Source organism: Choloepus didactylus, chromosome 13 (assembly GCF_015220235.1).
Source record: "Choloepus didactylus isolate mChoDid1 chromosome 13, mChoDid1.pri, whole genome shotgun sequence".
NCBI lineage: Eukaryota > Metazoa > Chordata > Mammalia > Pilosa > Megalonychidae > Choloepus > Choloepus didactylus.
Window position 1 is genome coordinate 70,958,717 of NC_051319.1, and position 19,970 is coordinate 70,978,686.

Here is a 19,970-nt window from a genome sequence, read left to right on the forward strand (position 1 = left end):
ACTAGACTTTTGTGGAAAAAAATTAGCCCTGACCCCTCCTTTGTGTCATACATGAAGATTAATTCAAAATGATTAGAGCTCTAAACAGAAAAGGTAAAACTCTAAAAGTTCTAGGAAAAAAACGTGAAAGAAAGTCTTCACAACCTTGGAGTAAACAAAGATTTGTTACACTAGACATACAAAAATACTAACCCTAAAAGCAAAAAATTTATATGCTCTATTTCATCAAAATAAAACTTTAGAGGGAAAATAAAAATCCTGGAAAAAAGTTTGCAATATCTTGAAAAGGACTTATAATCCAGAATACATAAAAATATGATTTTACTAATATTTAATAGATTCAAATGAATATTCTTAACTAATAATTTGTTATAAAGGAAACTGTAAAATGAACATATGTATATTTATTATCCACCTCAAGACAAATAACATTTCCAGTACATTTGAATAATCCTGTGCCTCTCCTCCTCAATTTTCAAATAAACTTTTATAAGACTTGTATTATTTCTTCCTTAAATGTTTTCTGTATAGGGAAGTTTTAAAATACCAACTTAATGTCTTTAATATACATAAGTTTATATGTGTATATACACACATAAATATATATAACCATTTACCAAAACTGACACAAAAGAAAAAGAACATCTGAATAACCTTATATGTATGACCTTATATTTATAAAAAACATTGTATGTACATATAAGTTACATATAAGTTTATATTTGTATATATGTACATAAGATTTTATATATATATATAAAATATAAATTATTTTAAGGCATTTATCCATTTCACCTATCTTGCAAATTTATTGGCTTAAATTTATTGATTGTATTCCCTAATTAAACTTCAATATCTGCAAAATATATAGCAATGTCACTCTCATTTCTGATATTAATTTGTCTTTCATTGTTTCTTAACTAATTGAGCTTGGGTTTTATCATTTCTTTGATCTTTTCAAATAACCAACTTTTAATATCGATTGCTTCTATTGTTAATCTATTTTCTATCTATCTCATTTCTGCTCTTATCTTTATTGTTTTCTTCCTTCTATTTGCTATGGCTTAAAATTGCTCTTTTAATTCCATGTTCTTAAGGCATAAACTCAGACTGCTGATTTTATTCCTTTCCTCTTTTCCTAATATGACAATTTAAAGCTATAAAATTATATCTAAGCACTGCTTTAGCTGCATTCCACAGACTTTATAAGCTGCATTTTTAGTTCAAAATATTTTTAAATTTCTCTTGTTATTTCTACTTTGACCCATGGGTTATCTATAAATGTATGCTTTAATTTCAAAATGCTTGAGATTTTTTATTAGACATTTTGTTACTGGTTTCTCATTTAAATCTGTTGTGGTGAGAGGAACTAGTATGATTTCAATTAAGACTTGTTTTTATATAGCCTATCTTGGTTAATATTCCATCTCTACTTGAAAAGGATATGTATCCTGCAGTTAACTGTAGTTCTTTTCTATACATATTGGGTCCATTTGTTTGTAGACTTCTATATTCTTACTGATTTTCCTCATTTTATCAATTATGGAAAGAGAAGTTGTTCCAGTTTGCTAATGGCTTTTATAAAGGGGGCTTACTTGGTTACACAGTTACAGTCTTAAGGCCATAAAGTGTCCTTCAACAAAGGGTACCTTCACTGGAGAAAGGCCATTGGCATCCAGAAAACCTCTGTTAGCTGGTAAGGCATGTGGCTAGCATCTGCTTGCTCCCGGGGTGTGTTTCAAAATGGCGTTCTCCAAAATGTCTGCATCAGCTTCCAAGGCCGTCTTCAAAAATGTCTGTCTCAGCAACAGCTAGCTATGAGCTCCTTCTGTCTGAGCTTTTATAGGACTCCAGTGAACCAATCAAGGCCCAAACTGAATGGATGGGGCCATGTCTCCATGGAAATTATCCAACCAGAGTTATCACCTACAGTTGGGTGGGTCACATCTCAATGGAAACACCTAACCCAAGGGTTCCAAGTTAATCAACACTAATACGTCTTCCCCCACAAGGCTGCATCAAAGAATATGGCTTTTAGTGGGGAACATAATATATACAAACCGGCCCAGAAGTAATGCAATCTCCAACTAAAAATTGTGAATTTTTCTATGTATTCTTTCAATTATGCATGTTTTTGCTCCATGCATTTTTCCGTTAAATATTTAGGATTGTTGGGTCTCCTTAATAAATTGTCCCTTTTTATCATTTATGAAATATTTCTTTTTATCTCTGAGAAAAAGTCTATGCTATCTGATATTAATATAAACAATGCATCTATGTTATGATTAGTGTTGCGTGAAACATCTTTTTTCCGTCTTTTTACTTTTAACCTATCTATATCTTTATATTTAAAATTCATTCTTATAAACTATATATTGCTGGGTCTTCCCCCATCCCCCAGTCTGATAATCTTTGTCTTTTAACCAATGCCCTTTGTCCTTTAAACATAATTTAATTATGATACATTAGGTTTGAATGTTTTCTATTTGTTCCATCTCTCCTTTATTCCCTTTTTCCTCTATCCTTGGGTTCCTTTGGAATGAGTATTTTTTTTTCAGTATTCCTTTTTATCTCCTCCATTTGCTTATTAGCCATATCTCTTGTTTTCTGTTTTTAAGGTTGCTCTAGGGTTTCAATATGCATTTTAACTTCTTACAGTCTCCTTTCAAACTATATTATACCACTTCATATATGGTGAAATCTCCTTAAAACAATGTATTTCCCCTAATCTACTTCCCCTTCTTTTTTCTAGTATACATTTTATTTCTTCATATGTTTTAAACACAAAGATACATTGTAAACATTTTGTTTTAAATTGTCAATTATATTATACAGAATTTTTTAAGGAGGACAAATATTTTATCTTTCTTTACATATTTACCGATACCAGCATTCTTCGTGTCTTCATGTAAACATGTTTCTATCTGTAATCATTTTCTTTCTGCCTGAAAACCATCCTTTAACATTTCATGGAGAGGAAGTCTGCTGGCAGCACAATTTCTCAGGTTTTGTTTGTTTGAAAATAAATTTATTCTGCTTTCATATTTGATGGATATTTTCACTAGATATGGAATTCTAGATATTGTTTTGGTTTGTTTTACTTTGTTTTGTTTTTATCATTTTAAAGGTGATGTTTCATTGTCTTTTTGCTAGCAGTATTCATGATAATATGTATAGAGCATGTTTAAATCTTTTTTCCCCTATATATAATGTGTCTTTTCTTTGGCCACTTCTAAGATTTGACCCAATGCCTTGATCAATTTCATATAATACTTTATATTCTAAGATTATGATGTCACTTGGTATGGTTTTCTTACTGCTTATCCTGCTTGGGTTTCAAATTGCACTTTTGAGATATATGGCTTAGAGCGTTCATCAAATTTTGGGCAGAAAAAAAATGAGCATTATATCATCAAATAATGGTTCTCCTCCCTTCCTCCCAGCCACCTTCCTGGGCTTCCAGTTACACATGTGTGAGTCTTCCAGGTTTTGCCCCACATGTCCCTGATTCTTGTTTTTTTTTTTTTTTTTGGTTCATTGATCTTCCATTGTAAGGTATAAGCTGCTCTCAAACCCATCTAGTGAATTTTTTGTTTCAGATATTATATTTTTCTATTCTGAGAAATTTGACATGCTTCTTTTCATGGTTTTCATATCTCTTCAATATTGCATATTTTCCTTAAGTCCATATGCATACTAATCATGGTTATAATAGCTGTTTTAAAGTTGTTTTTTGCTAGTTCCATCATCTCTGTCATTTCTGAGACTAATTTTATTGATTGATTGTCCCTCTGGTTATGCGTCACTTTTTCTGACTTCTTCATATTCAGTAATTTTTGGTTGTATACTGGACATTGTTAATGTGACATTGTTGAGTGACTGGATTTTGTTTTTCTTTAGTGAGTGTTGGATTTCATTTTTTGTTTGGCTGTTAATTTACTTGCGGATCTGCATGACCCTCTTGAGACTTTTTCAAGCTTTATATTTTTAAGTGAGTCAAGAGTAGCTGTTACTCTAGTACTAGTTAAGCTTATTTCTAAGATGTTACCTTTCCAGGGTCCCCTCTGAAGGATCAGTAAGATTTCCCCACTATAATTGATAGAACTAAAATGTCTCCCAAACTTATCTGAGCTCTAGGAGTTTTACAGTTTAGAGTTCCAAGATAGCTGTTTTTTTTGTTTTTTTTGTTTTTTTTTGCCCAGCCTTAGAGAGTCCCACCCTCCTTATTTTCAGCTAGTATTTAGCCACAGGCTTTAAAAGACCCCTTTGCAGTTTTCTGAATATCTTTGTCTGTGCAATTTCCTCTTCTCAAGGACTCCATGCTACAGATTCCAGCTGTCTTTTCTGTGTTCTCATCTCACTGAGACAACCACGCTCTGCTTAGAGCATCTCTCTGTGGTGGGGCCTGGTTAATAACTTTAGGCAGAAAACCAAGGTAATTTTAGGGCCCACATCATTTGTTCTTATTATCAAAGAGGTCATAGTTCTCTGTTGTCAGTTGTCCAATGTCTGAGGACAGTTGTTTCATGTGTTGTTCAGTGTTCCAATGAAAGAGCACATGCTGTTGCAGTTATTCAGTCATGTCAAAAACAGAATTTCTGAAATCACATTTTTAAAGTTAATGAATATAAAACAAAACAAAAACAAAACCCAAAAAAACATCACACACATACAGTATTGATTCTTCATGGAGGGTTGCTACTAAACTAATAAATTGTATGTGTTCACAGGTCCATGAATATGCCACTTTCTGGGGAATGCCAAATTCCAAGACTAGCAATTGAGTTTAAAATAGCAGACCTCTAACCACTCTGTGAGGTTTTGGTTTCTTAAGGTATTTTTGTTAGAAATTTATTAGAGAATTTTGTAATATTTTATATTAGAAATCATTCCTTCATAATTGTGCCCTGAAAATATATTAAAATACAGAAAAAAAGGGATCACACTCATCACAGTATAAATCTAGTCCATAAATAGTTCTCAAAATATTTAAATACTTTCAATACAGGAAATTCTTTAACTTTTACCCAAAATTGTAAATTTTTTATCAATTTAGCATTGATTAATATTTTTAGTATGACTTATGAGCTTATGTTATTAAAACATTTTCATAGAATTTTGCCATAAAAGTATTCAGTGAATCTTCATGTAAATGTCTTTCTGTTTTTTTTTAAATCTTCATTTTATTGAGATATATTCACATACCATGCAGTCATACAAAACAAATCGTACATTCAATTGTTCACAGTACCATTACATAGTTGTACATTCATCACCTAAATCAATCCCTGACACCTTCATTAGCACACACACAAAAATAACAGAAATAATAATTAAAGTGAAAAAGAGCAATTAAAGTAAAAAAGAACACTGGGTACCTTTGTCTGTTTGTTTGTTTGTTTCCTTCCCCTATTTTTCTACTCATCCTCCGTAAACTAGACAAAGGGGAGTGTGGTCCTTATGGCTTTCCCAATCCCATTGTCACCCCTCATAAGCTACATTTTTATACAATTGTCTTCGAGATTCATGGGTTCTGGGTTGTAGTTTGATAGTTTCAGGTATCTTACCACCAGCTACCGCAATTCTTTACAACCTAAAAAGGGTTGTCTAAATTGTGTATAAGAGTGCCCACCAGAGTGACCTCTTGGCTCCTTTTGGAAACTCTCTGCCACTGAAGCTTATTTCATTTCCTTTCACATCCCTCTTTTGGTCAAGAAGATGTTCTCCATCCCATGATGCCAGGTCTACATTCCTCCCCGGGAGTCATATTCCACATTGCCAGGGAGATTCACTCCCTTGGGTGTCTGATCCCATGTAGGGGGGAGGGCAGTGATTTCACCTTTCAAGTTGGCTTAGGTAGAGAGAGAGGGCTACATATGAGCAACAAAGAGGCATTTGGGAGGAGGCTCTTAGGCACAATTATAGGGAGGGGTAGCCTCTCCTTTGCAGCAACAGTCTTCCCAAGGGTAAATCCTGTGCTAGAGGGCTCAACCCATCAAACCACCAGTCCCCTATGTCTGTGGTCATGTTAGCAACCATCAAGGTGGGATAGGCCAATACCCCTGCATTCTCCACAGGCTCCTCAAGGGGGCTCTACATATTTTTTTCCTTGTTTTTTTTTTAACTTTTTTTTTTAAATAAAAAATAAAAAAAAAAAACTTAAAAATACAATAAAAGAACATTTCAAAGAGACCATAACAAGCGAGTAAGAAAAAGACAACTAACCTAAGATAACTACTTTACTTCCAACAAGTTCCTACTCTACCCCAAGAAAGTTACCTAATATAGCAACAGTTCTGTGAACATGTTCCTACTATACCCATCAGAAATTAACAGACCATAGTCATTCCTGGGCATTCCCAGAGTGTTAAATTTACCCATGATAGCTTATCTGTTCTTCTTGGATTATTGTTCCCCCTTCCTTACTTGCTCTCTATCACTAGTTCCCCTACATTCTACATTATAAACCATTTGTTTTACATTTTTCAAAGTTCACATTAGTGGTAGCATATAATATTTCTCTTTTTGTGCCTGGCTTATTTCGCTCAGCATTATGTCATCAAGGTTCATCCATGTTGTCATATGTTTCACGAGATCATTCCTTCTTACTGCCGTGTAGTATTCCATCGTGTGTATATACATTTTATTTATCCACTCATCTGTTGAAGGACATTTGGGTTGTTTCCATCTCTTAGCAATTGTGAATAATGCTGCTATGAACATTGGCATGTAGCTATCTGTTCATGTCACTGCTTTCTGATCATCCGGGTATATACCGAGAAGTGCAATCGCTGGGTTGAACGATAACTCTATATCTAGTTTTCTAAGAAACTGCCAGACTGGCTTCCAGAGTGGCTGAACCATTATACAGTCCCACAAACAATGAATAAGAGTTCCAATTTCTCCACATCCCCTCCAGCATTTGTAGTTTCCTGTTTGTTTAATGGCAGCCATTCTAATCGGTGTGAGATGGTATCTCATTGTGGTCTTAATTTGCATCTCTCTAATAGCTAGTGAAGCTGAACATTTTTTCATGTGTTTCTTGGCCATTTGTATTTCCGCTTCAGAGAACTGTCTTTTCATATCTTTTGCCCATTTTATAATTGGGCTGCCTGTACTATTGTCATTGAGTTGTAGGATTTCTTTATGTATGCAAGATATCAGTCTTTTGTCAGATACGTGGTTTCCAAAAATTTTTTCCCATTGAGTTGGCTGCCTCTTTACCTTTTTGAGAAATTCCTTTAAGGTACAGAAACTTCTAACTTTGAGGAGTTCCCATTTACCTATTTTTTCTTTTGTTGCTTGTGCTTTGGGTGTAAAGTCTAGGAAGTGGCCACCTAATACAAGGTCTTGAAGATGTTTTCCTACATTATCTTCTAGGAGTTTTATGGTACTTTCTTTTATATTGAGATCTTTGGTCCATTTTGAGTTAATTTTTGTGTAGGGTGTGAGGTAGGGGTCCTCTTTCATTCTTTTGGATATGGATATCCAACTCTCCCAGCCACATTTGTTGAAAAGACCATTATGACCCAGTTCAGTGACTTTGGGGGCCTTATCAAAGATCAGTCAGCCATAGATCTGGGGGTCTATCTCTGAATTCTCAGTTTGATTCCATTGATCTATATGTCTGTCTTTGTGCCAGTACCATGCTGTTTTGACAACTGTGGCTTTATAATAAGCTTCAAAGTCAGGGAGTGTAAGTCCTCCCACTTCGTTTTTCTTTTTCAGAGTGTCTTTACCAATTCGAGGCATCTTCCCTTTCCAAATAAATTTGATAACTAGCTTTTCCAAGTCTGCAAAGTAGGTTGTTGGAATTTTGATTGGGATTGCATTGAATCTGTAGATGAGTTTGGGTAGAATTGACATCTTAATGACATTTAGCCTTCCTATCCATGAACATGGAATATTTTTCCATCTTTTAAGGTCCCCTTCTATTTCTTTTAGTACAGTTATGTAGTTTTCTTTGTATAGGTCTTTTACATCTTTGGTTAAGTTTATTCCTAGGTACTTGATTTTTTTAGTTGCTATTGAAAATGGTATCTTTTTCTTGAGTGTCTCTTCAGTTTGTTCATTTCTAGCATATAGAAACATTACTGACTTATGTGCATTAATCTTGTATCCCGCTACTTTGCTAAATTTGTTTATTAGCTCTGGTAGCTGTATCGTCAATTTCTCAGGGTTTTCCAGATATAAGATCATATCATCTGCAAACAGTGACAGTTTTACTTCTTCTTTTCCAATTTGGATGCCTTTTATTTCTTTGTCTTGCCGGATTGCCCTGGTTAGCACTTCCAGCACAATGTTGAATAACAGTGGTGCAGTGGGCATCCTTGTCTTCTTCGTGATCTTAGAGGGAAGGCTTTCAGTCTCTCACCATTGAGTACTATGCTGGCTGTGGGTTTTTCATATATGCTCTTCATCATATTGAGGAAGTTTCCTTCAATTCCTACCTTTTGAATTGTTTTTATCAAAAAGGGATGTTGGATTTTGTCAAATGCTTTTTCAGCATCTATTGAGATGATCATTTGATTTTTCCCTTTCAAATTTTTAATGTGTTCTAATACATTGATTGATTTTCTTATGTTAAACCATCCTTGCATGCCTGGAATGAACCCCACTTGGTCATGGTGTATGATTTTTTTAATGTGTCTTTGGATTCGATTTGCAAGTATTTTGTTGAGAATTTTTGCGTCTATATTCTTTAGGGAGATTGGCCGGTAGTTTTCCTTTTTTGTAGCATCTTTGCCTGGTTTTGGTATTAGATTGATGTTAGCTTCATAAAATGAGTTAGGTAGTGTTTCATTTTCTTCAATGTTTTGAAAGAGTTTGAGTAAGATTGGTGTCAGTTCTTTCTGGAAAGTTTGGTAGAATTCCCCTGTGAAGCCATCTGGCCCTGGGCATTTATTTGTGGGAAGATTTTTGATGACTGATTGGATCTCTTTGCTTGTGATGGGTTGATTGAGGTCTTCTATTTCTTCTCTGGTCAGTCTAGGTTGTTCATATGTTTCCAGGAAATTGTCCATTTCCTCTACATTATCCAGTTTGTTGCCATACAGTTGTTCATTGTATCCTCTTATAATTTTTAAAATTTCTTCAGGATCTGCAGTTATGTCACCTTTTTCATTCATTATTTTGTTTATATGGGTCTTCTCTCTTTCTGATTTTGTCAGTCTAGCTAGGGGCTTGTCAATCTTGTTGATTCTCTCAAAGAACCAACTTTTGGTGATATTTATCCTCTCTATTGTTTTTTTGTTCTCCATGTCATTTATTTCTGCTTTAATCCTTGTTATTTCTTTTCTTGTACTTGGTTTAGGATTGGTTTGCTGTTCATTTTCTAGCTTCTTCAGTTGATCCATTAGTTCTTTCATTTTGGCTCTTTCTTCCTTTTTAATATATGCGTTTAGTGCTATAAATTTCCCCCTCAGTACTGCTTTTGCTGCATCCCATAGGTTTTGGTATGTTGTGTTCTTATTTTCATTCATCTCTATATATTTAGCAATTTCTCTTGCTATTTCTTCTTTAACCCACTGATTGTTTAGGAGTGCGTTGTTTAACCTCCAGTTATTTGTGAATTTTCTAAGTCTCTGATGGTTATTGACTTCTAATTATATTCCATTGTGGTTAAAGAATGTGCTTTGAATAATTTCAATCTTTTTAAATTTATTGAGGCTTGTTTTATGTCCCGGCATATGATCTATTCTGGAGAAAGTTCCGTGAGCACTAGAAAAGTATGTGTATCCTGGTGATTTGGGATGTAATGTTCTGTATATGTCTGTTAAATCTAATTCATTTATCAGATTGTTTAGATTTTCAATTTCCTTATTGGTCTTCTGTCTGGTTGATCTATGTATAGGAGAGAGTGATGTGTTGAAGTCTCCCGCAATTATTGTGGAAACATCAATTGCTTCCTTTAGTTTTGCCAGTGTTTGTCTCATGTATTTTGTGGCACCTTGATTGGGTGCATAGACATTTATGATTGTTATTTCTTCTTGTTGAATTGCCTCTTTTATTAGTATGTAGTGGCCTTCTTTGTCTCTCAAAACATCCCTGCATTTAAAGTCTATTTTATCTGAGATTAATATTGCTACACCTGCTTTCTTTTGGCTGTAGCTTGCATGAAATATTTTTTTCCATCCTTTCACTTTCAATTTCTTTGTGTCCCTGTGTCTAAGATGAGTCTCCTGTATGCAACATATTGATGGTTCATTTTTTTTGATCCATTCTGTGAATCTATATCTTTTAATTGGTGAGTTTAATCCATTTACATTCAACATTATAACCGTGAAGGCATTTCTTGAATCAGCCATCTTATCCTTTGGTTTATGTTTGTCATATATATTTTTCCCCTCTCTCTTTTATCATCCTTTATTGTACCCATACCGAATCTCTTTAGTACTGAACCTTTCTCCAAGTCTCCCTGTCCTTTCTTTGTATCTCTGTCTGTAGGGCTCCCTTTAGTATCTCCAGTAGGGCAGGTCTCTTGTTAGCAAAATCTCTCAGCATTTGTTTGTCTTTGAAAAATTTAAGCTCTCCCTCAAATTTGAAGGAGAGCTTTGCTGGATAAAGTATTCTTGGTTGGAAATTTTTCTCACTCAGAATTTTAAATATATCATGCCACTGCCTTCTCGTCTCCATGGTGGCTGCTGAGTAGTCACTACTTAGTCTTATGCTGTTTCCTTTGTATGTGGTGAATTGCTTTTCTCTTGCTGCTTTCAGAACTTGCTCCTTCTCTTCCGTGTTTGACAGAGTGATCAGAATATGTCTCGGAGTGGGTTTATTTGGATTTATTCTATTTGGAGTTCACTGGGCGTTTATGATTTGTGTATTTATGTTGTTTAGAAGATTTGGGAAGTTTTCCCCAACAATTTCTTTGAATACTCTTCCTAGACCTTTACGCTTTTCTTCCCCTTGTGGAACACCAATGAGTCTTATATTCAGACGTTTTATATTATCTGTCATATCCCTGAGGTCCATTTCGATTTTTTCAATTTTTTTCCCCATTCTTTCTTTTATGCTTTCATTTTCCATTCTGTCATCTTCGAGGTCACTGATTCGTTGTTCAACTTCCTGTAGTCTTGTGCTATTAGTGTCCAGAATCTTTTTAATTTGGTCAACAGTTTCTTTAATTTCCATAAGATCATCTATTTTTTTATTTAGTCTTGCAATGTCTTCTTTATGCTCTTCTAGGGTCTTCTTGATATCCTTTGTATCCCGTACTATGGTCTCATTGTTCATCTTTAGTTCTTTGTGTAGCTGCTCTAGGGACTGTGTCTCTTTTGATCTTTTGATTTGGGTGCTTGGGCTTGGGTTATCCATATCGTCTGGTTTATTCATATGCTTTTTAATTTTCTGTTATTTTTGGCCTCTTGGCATTTTCTTAACTTGATCGGGTTCTTTTAGGATTTGTAGACCAATTGAAGTCCTTATCTCTAATTTATCAGATCTGCAGCTTCGTGGAGTACACTTTCTCTAACTAACCAGCAGGTGGCGTCCACGAGCCACCTGTTCTCCACAAGCCAGTTCTCCCCTGCTTTGCCTTTGTGGTGAATGGGGGAGTGTGTCTTGTGGGGTCCAATTGGTGTACTATGCTTGCGTGTGTAGTTGGTGTTGCCCGCCCTGTATACGGGGCGTGGGTCTGGGCAGTCAGGGAGGGGGGGTGGCTGTAATAATCAAATCTCCCTGGTGTTCCTGGAATTTTAAAGCTGCTGCAATAGTCTAATCCTTCAGTTCAGTCCTGCCACAGTTTGTCTCTGCCACTGACCCACAAGTCCTTGGTATTGGAGTATGGCTCCTGAGACTTGCGAGTGGGTCCCTCTTCCAGGCCGTGCACCCCTGGTCCTCTGTTGAGGGTTGACTGTGCTATCTCCCAAGTGAGTGCCGTCCCCCCAGAGCGGTTCTGGGCTGCTGGGCTGTGTAGGGAGGCTCCCAGTCTGCTGAAATGATGGCTGAATGGGGCTTTGTTAATTCACACTGCTACACCTTCCCAACTCTGGGACAACCAGCTGAGGGTGTAGGGAAGGCTAATGTCCACGCCCAGTTTTGTGATGTGTGCATGTTATTTGAAGCACTTCCGTCACATTGGGTTGTCTGGGGCAGCTCTGGGCTATGGGGCTGGCGATGGGCAGGAGTGTTTCCTGTCCACCAGGATGATGGCTGTGAGTGGACACCCCCCTTTTCTTGGGAAGTTGTGGTGTTGAGTGAATTTTCTCAGCCACTGGGTTATTGCCTTTTGTCTCAGAGCTCTCTTAGTTCTCCTCTTGTCTTGACCTGCCCAAATTGCAAGTCTTTGAGGCTTTCTGTATTGGGCTTCTTAGAGTAATTGTTTTAGAAACAGGAAAAAAAAGGTAAAAATGAAAAAAAAAAAGCCCTCCTCGTAGATCTAATAGGTTATTGAAATACTAAGAGACAAAGCAATTAGGGCCATTAAGGAAAGATCCAGGGGGCGGAGAGATCAGTTTTTCTTCAGAATTTGCATATGAGCCTCAGGGCCTGAGCTCTGCCCTTCCCCTTTCTATGTTCACCAGAACTCCAGAAATCCTCCGCTTTTATTTTGGAGTTTTTCTTTGTTGTTTTTTGCTATGCCTGTCTCCTCTCTGCTAGGCTGGCTGCTCTCAGATTCTCTGGTGTCTGGTCTCAGTCTATCTATGGTTGGAGTTTGGATCAGTAGAATGAGTTTCCGATAAGAGTTGCCACTGCAGTTCTCCCTTCTCCTTCCCAGCACTGACGGCCCCTCCTCCCACGGGACTGAGCCTGGCAAAGAGGGGCGCAGGTGTCCCCTGGCTGCAAAAACTTACAGATTTCGCCAATCTCAGCAGTTCGACTTGTTCATGAGTGTTGTATGAAGTATGCCCAAAGTCAAATTGCTCTGTGGTGTCCAGTCCACGCATTTCCTGGCTTTCTACCTACTTTCCTGGAGGAGTAACTAAAACATACTGCTCACCAGTCCGCCATCTTGCCCAGCCGCTAAATGTCTTTTTGAAAGGGAATTTGGCTGTATGAAAGAATCTAAACATTTCAATAAAAAATAAAATAATTTGAATGAAAAATATGAAGGAATGTCTAATTTAAAATGGTAACCATGATATCTTACTTCTGTGCCATGAATTTTATTTAAGTAGTAGCAGAGATCAGGAATATCTAATTTAAAATGGTAAACATGACATCTTCTGTGTCATGAATTTTATTTAAGTAGTAACAGAGATCAGGTCAAAAAACAAACAAAAAAACCTAAGTAAACAAAATTATTCTGTAAAATCACATATGAATGGTAGCATTTATGGGTGAAAAGTAGCCTTGTCTTCCATCTTCGTTCACAGTAAATATCAAACTGGAGATATTAAAAGGTCATGATTTCTGTTTTTAAAACCAATACATGATCTTTATTTATTGCATAATAATAACTCTGTCATTTTGATCTGTTAGCTAATATGTTATTTAATGACCCTTCTTTAATCACATACTTTTCTGGGTGTCGTAGGAGATACAGAGCTTGTGTAATATGTAGTACTAGCCCTCACATTGTCCACAGGGACATTGGATAGACAACACAGTCACACTAGCCTTAAAATAATAATGGATTAAAGAATAAATGATAAAGTTTAAATTGTCCATGGAGGTTGGAGCAGGCAAAGTTAGATGTAGTTATGTATTTGTGGACAACTTCAGAGAAATAAGGAGAGCTTGTGACATTTGCTATGATATAGAGGCAGAAATTAATGCAGACATTTCCTAAGAGCAGTTGCCTCATATTTTGCATCACAGAGTGTTGGCCCATCGGTTTAGAAAGGAGTGAAACACTTAACACAATATATGAATTGGATATTGATCAATGATACTGACTTGTTTACACTCACAATACGTTTCAACCTTTTTATAGCACTCCGAGATGCTGGCAAGCAGTCTATTAATAGTGACTGGAAGATTGAACACTCTGGAGCTTTCAATTTAGCAGGAACTACCGTACATTACGTAAGACGAGGCCTCTGGGAGAAGATCTCTGCCAAAGGTCCTACTACAGCACCTTTACACGTCTTGGTATGAGGGGATGAGTGATAGTATTACATAATCAACTTCCAATGGCAAATGACATGCCCACAGTGCCTTCTCTAATCTTTTCCAAATCTGAATTGCCAGATAGACTTTTAAGAACATGTAAGAGGTAGGTGTTAAGAGTTTAAAAATGAATGTTTTAAGTCATAATGTCTACGAACAGTAATTATTAGAAAAGGAACAAGATGTTTTAGAGAGTTCATAGACTTAAAGTACAGAATTACCAGGGAAGAGGAACCCCATTTTTCCTAAATGCATACATTTAGTAACAAGGGTTGGGTGGCTGAAAAGAAAATGCTATAATATGGCAGAGCATAGCATTTCATGCATCTATAATATCGGTATTGGCTCTGCATAAAATCCCTTTTATGAGATGTTATTTATCTTGGGGAAAATAATTTGCTAAATATATCTAACCATGCTTCCAATTATTCTGTTACATTTTGTCATTAGATTACTTGATTCCTGTAAGAATTATGACCACTTGAGTGTTTGGGATGATAAGCTTCTTTACTACATAGTAAATGACAGGATGTGAGGGAAGACAGAGTTTGGAGTTTAAGAAGCAGGACAGCAGACTGTCCACACTGGTGGCGGTTTCACATGCCCCTTTTGACCTTGGTCATTGCAGTCAATGCTCATTTTATACAACCAGAGGACTGACCATACAGCTTGTCTGTGTTTTCCATCCTAATGGCAAAACAAGCCTAAAATACCAACACTTCAGCGCCTCTTCAAGTCTACACATGAAAGCAATTCTAAAACATCTTCAACTGACTGTTTATGTGGAATGTGTCGTGCCTCATTATTTAATATCTCCACACAATTTCACTTGCATTAGCCTTCAGTTGGAGACATCTGTGTTGTCAGTCTAGGTACCAGAGGTTCAAATCACCTATGGCCAATTAGAGTAGTGCTTCTCCTATTTTAATGTCCCTGGAAATCACCTGGGAAATCTTGTTAAAATGCACTTTCTGATTCATTTGATCCGGGTTGGGGGGCCTGAGACCTGTACTTCTACTGGATCCTAGTGATGCCATGCTGTGGTGCTTGGACCACAGTTTGAAAAACAAAGTTTTATATGCCTGTAATCATTATGCTTCATCAACAGGCATAAAGGGAACAAGGTGAGTATTGTGTGGATGTTCTGTTTCAAATCTTAATAGTAGCAAAAAATAATAGCCACACTTGTTGAGCACTAAGAGTCAGACACTGTCCAAAAGTGCCTTATATTCATTACAGCATTCAATCTTCACAACAATCCCGTGTTAAATGTATTATTATTACTGCAATTTATACATTAAAACAGCTAAGTTAGAAAGGTTAAGTAATATACAGTTTTGCCCTGTAAAAGATTTAACTGTTAATAAACCAGATATTAATCATACTTCTATGCAGCCTCTCCTGACATAAAGCTTAGATTTAAGTTCTTTAAACAAAACAGCCTGGGACCAGAACCATAAATATACTTTGACTAATTATTTTGTGTATCTCTCTGCACATCCTTCATATCCTGTTCTTTAATTTGAACTGGAAATTCCACTCTGTGCCCTGTGCAATTTGGACAGGGAGAAAAAAATATCATTAAACAAGTGTATGACCAATATCTGGCCTCTCCTGTGATTGGATCACTTATAATGGCAACATTCTCAACAGCAAATATATTTTTAATGACTGGATTGCAGACAACTCCATCAGATTGCCTGCCTTATATGAATGTAACTGAAAATATTTTTACGGAACAAGACCAGGGTTCTTTTACTCGAACTCTAATTCAAAATCTTAAAACAGTATATGTGAGATCTTAGCATTGGGCAGAGGGAATTTTCTTGCTGCAGAATCTGTAATCTGACTGCTAATTACTAAGGTTATTCCTGGAAGCATGAACAATAATTAAAGTCAATGAACTGTGTCTAAAAGAGGCATCTATGTGACCTGGATTTATTCAGTAATCCAAGGAAAACTGTACTTCTAAGATATTTTTCTCTAATGAGTATTGCAGATCGAAAACCAGTGCTGAGTTTTGAAAGGCAATACCTTCTGCCATGCTGTGCCCCTTTACTGTAACACGGTCACACTTTCCTTCTTGCAAAGAATGCTGCCAAATTCAAATGGCTTAAGAAGGAACTAATGGTTTTGTAGCCAATATCTTTATTTTAAATGTCACTGGATATTTAAAGACAGTCTAAAATTGTATCTATGAAAAGGTGGTTTATTAGAAAAAATAGACACATTTTTATTTAATTAAATAAATTGGCAAATAGCTGTAATTTATATGCTCATTTCATCAGTTTGAAAGATATGTAATAGTCTGGTTATGACTATAAGTAAGGTAAGTCAATCTTTTTTTTAAGCTCATTTTGCTGAAAGTCACTTTAATTGGCAACATCAAATGAAATATTTAAAGCCAAAATAACTACTCTGATGTACTTAGAATTAGTAACCAGCATGTTATGCAAGTGTGAATTTAAAAACTATTATTTTTTACTGTTGATATAGTTGGTTCCCAAACCACACATTAAATGAATATCTTAGTAATTCTGTTGATATGTTAAACATGAAAAAAGGAAGTAAAGACTATTTAATACAAATACACAAACCCTTCAACTTGGGCTCCTTTAATTTTTCCCCATGGAGTGTTAACACTAAGTTATGTATTATTATAACTACTTTGATACAGGTTAAATTTTGGACAAAGTTCTTCAATAATTTAGCACAATTTTAAAATTTAGATATATATGCTTTTGTGTATCACAGATACATAGAAATGATATCTCATACTGTTATTTTGCATATTCGATGCATATATATTTATAAAGATACACATATTCTCATTCATTCTTTCTTTCATTTAGAGATAGTTGTAAGTGCCCACGATGGTCCAGGTTCCAAGCTTGGCACTGTGGTTCTGTGGGGCAAAAGAGCCATGGTGCCTGCTTGTGGTCTTGTCCAGTATGGCCCAAATTCATTCAGTCATTCCATACATCCTTCAGGGTTACTTGAACTGCTTACATATCTGTACATAACTGTACAGTTAATAATTTTATTGAAAAGTTCATTTTTAATATAAACTTATTTTCAAAGGAAACTATTTTTTCTACAAATGGAAAATCAATAACCTTGCCAAAAATGTAAGTTAACTGAATGCATACCTGGAATAAAATTTTTGTCTTATCACTTGGCTTGGAAGTTCTCAGACCTTACGGAATAGAATGATTTCCAAATGCTTCTATCCTCATCCTCCCCTGCCCCCAGGGATTTCCTCTCCCTCTTTTCCTTTTATATAAACAGAAAGGCTACATTTTGTATCAGATTGTTGGTCAGATCTGGAAACTCAAGAGAACACACATACTCATGCCCCCCACTAGTGTGCACCCTGAAGTCATCTCAGAGAGGAACCATGCTTTGGGAAACAATCCAGTCCATTGACTTGAAAGAAAATGGTCTGGTATCTCTGACCACATTCACGTGGGCTTTCCTTCATGATGCCTTTAGATCAGAGGTAAGTCCAGAGCTCCAGTCTTTTCAAAAATGTGACAATTTCATCTTTATGGCCATAAGGTCACATTTCCACATATGAAGAGCATGCACCCCATGTAATACCCATTTTAAGCCATCAATAGCCTTAGTTTTATTCTCAGATTGCATGTGCTCTCATTTGACCAAATGCCTTGATCGATTTCATATATTGTAGGTGCTGCTGTTTCAAGATCAGAATTATGGTCTTCACTATGAATACACCATCCCATCTGACCCTCTTCCAGAGAACCAGAGCTCAAAAGCACCTGAGCCCCTTTTCATGTGGACACACACAGGTTGGGAAGATTGTGATGCTACATGTGGAGGAGGTAAAGAATTTTCAGATAGTTATCTTTTTATAATAGCAGTTGTTTTCAGGTTAACCATTGATAATTAAGGCAGAAACACAATTCCTTATCTGCAACTCCAAAATTCATATAGCATTGAAAAACTGAAAGGTTTTTGTGACTCATTTGGTGGCTGAATTTAATCCAATTGGATCTATTTTGTGGCAAAATCTGATGTGAACTGAAGATAAGTTATTTAAAGTGGTTACGTATCTCACTTAATTCATTGCATTGCATTGCAGAAATTATTAAAGTGTTTGCATACAGGGGCTGCCTCAGACACCACTCCTGGCTTTATATAATATATATGTAGTATATTACTTTTTAAAAATCTTAAAATTTCCAAAATGTATCTTCCCACAAGAATTGTAGACCTGTGTTGAATGTAAAGCTCCTTTGAAAGAGCAGTACTGAGTTTGCTTCTGTATTGTCTTCATACTTAAACTGAATGAATAGAGCACCTCAAGAAGCTAATTTACTTCCCTCAGTTATTTCAGTTTGCTAATTTTTAAGTTTTGTCCCTATTTTCAGTAAATAAGGAAGAATACTGAAGTGGCACTCAAAGATTGTTTCTTTTTTTCATTTTTATATTAGAGGTTAAGGAGGCAAAAGAAAAAAAATTACATCAGCATGAAATTTAAGATTAGAAAAGCACTAAATCCTACCCCTTTATTTTACAGAAAAGCTACTTGAGTCCCACAGATTAAATGGATTGCCTTTGCTCACATGAACAGTTAGTAATAAGTCCAAGACAAGATCCCAGATCATGAGACATCCAGTTTCCATTTGTATCTATGTGTATCAGCAGTATAGTATTTAAGTTGTCATTTCCACATAATAACAAATTTTCTTCATTTCTGTAGTAACTGATTCCTTCTCAGTCTAAAAGGAAACACCATACAAAATTGCAAAGGATGTTTTATATATGTATGTTTCTGTAATATGTGCATGTGTGTGTGTGTGTGTGTGTGTTTATGATACAGAAGAATGAAGAGAGAGAAGCTGTTGGAGGACTGTGCCTCAACCACTTAGAGTTTGGAGAGGTGAGAGGAAAGCAGTAAAGCAGATTAAAATGAGTGGCTGACATAAGAGAAAAACCAGCAGAGAGTGCTATCATGTAAGGCAGAGGAAGAAAATGTTACAAGAAGCAGTGACCAATTATGTCAAAAGCTACTAATAAGTAAAAAATAATGTGGAATGAGAATTGGTTATTATATTTAAACTTAATATATGTATATTTATTATAGTTGAAATATGGAGGTCAATGATGACCCTGTCAGAGTAATTTTAATGAAGCATTTGGCTCAAAATAAGATTTTTAGTCATGTCCACAATTCCACTGATACCAGCCCCCATACCGTCTTTGGGATAGAAAGGTTGATAGCTCTCATTATAGCACTGAGAGCCAGTCATGAAAATCTGTTTTAATTTAAAACTCTATACAGGAAAATGTTTGCCCAGTGAATTTTATTATCCTCAGTTTTTTTTTTTTCTTCTATAATTGTGGTGTAGTAGAAGTTGAATTAAAAGATAGACATAGAGAAATTGCCAGTCTTTGGTTTAAGCAAGCAAATTCTTCTAGGGTTAAAAACTTTTCCCAAATCATTTATGTATGTTAATCACTTCCTAGAAAGCTTTGCCAGTTACCAAACCTTAAGGAATAGAGATTCACTATAAATTCTTTTGGCTTTTAGAGTCAAGAATTCCTAGAGAGACTATGAGATATTCTTAGTGTTAACTTCTTAATTATTCACAAGAGAAAATTGAAGTACATAGAGATAAACTGAATTCCCAATCTCACAAAGCCCTTCAGGAGTGGAGCCAAGACTAGAACTTAGAACTCTTGAGTTTGTCTTCTTCCTCCTCATCAGAGAAGCTCCCTAAGCTTGCTTTATTTAGTTTCTTTTCACAAAATAAAGCATGCCTTTAGAACTTGTTATGGTTTTCATTGGCTTCAAAGAGATGTTTTATTGTATTCTGTTAAATAAGTATTTAAATATATCCTTATTTTTATTTCAAATGGCTTATTTTGTGAAATAATCATTTTAATGTACA

The 19,970-nt window shown here is 35.7% G+C and overlaps 1 protein-coding gene across 1 annotated transcript in view; it reads left to right on the forward strand.

Moving 5' to 3' along the window:
• Positions 1–19,970, forward strand: part of ADAMTS19 (ADAM metallopeptidase with thrombospondin type 1 motif 19) — a 274,154-nt gene that overhangs the window by 214,197 nt on the left and 39,987 nt on the right. The window contains exons 17-18 of the mRNA XM_037802030.1: positions 13,877–14,034; positions 17,744–17,897. Coding sequence (XP_037657958.1) covers positions 13,877–14,034; positions 17,744–17,897 — 312 coding nt within the window. The remainder of the gene's footprint in view (positions 1–13,876; positions 14,035–17,743; positions 17,898–19,970) is intronic.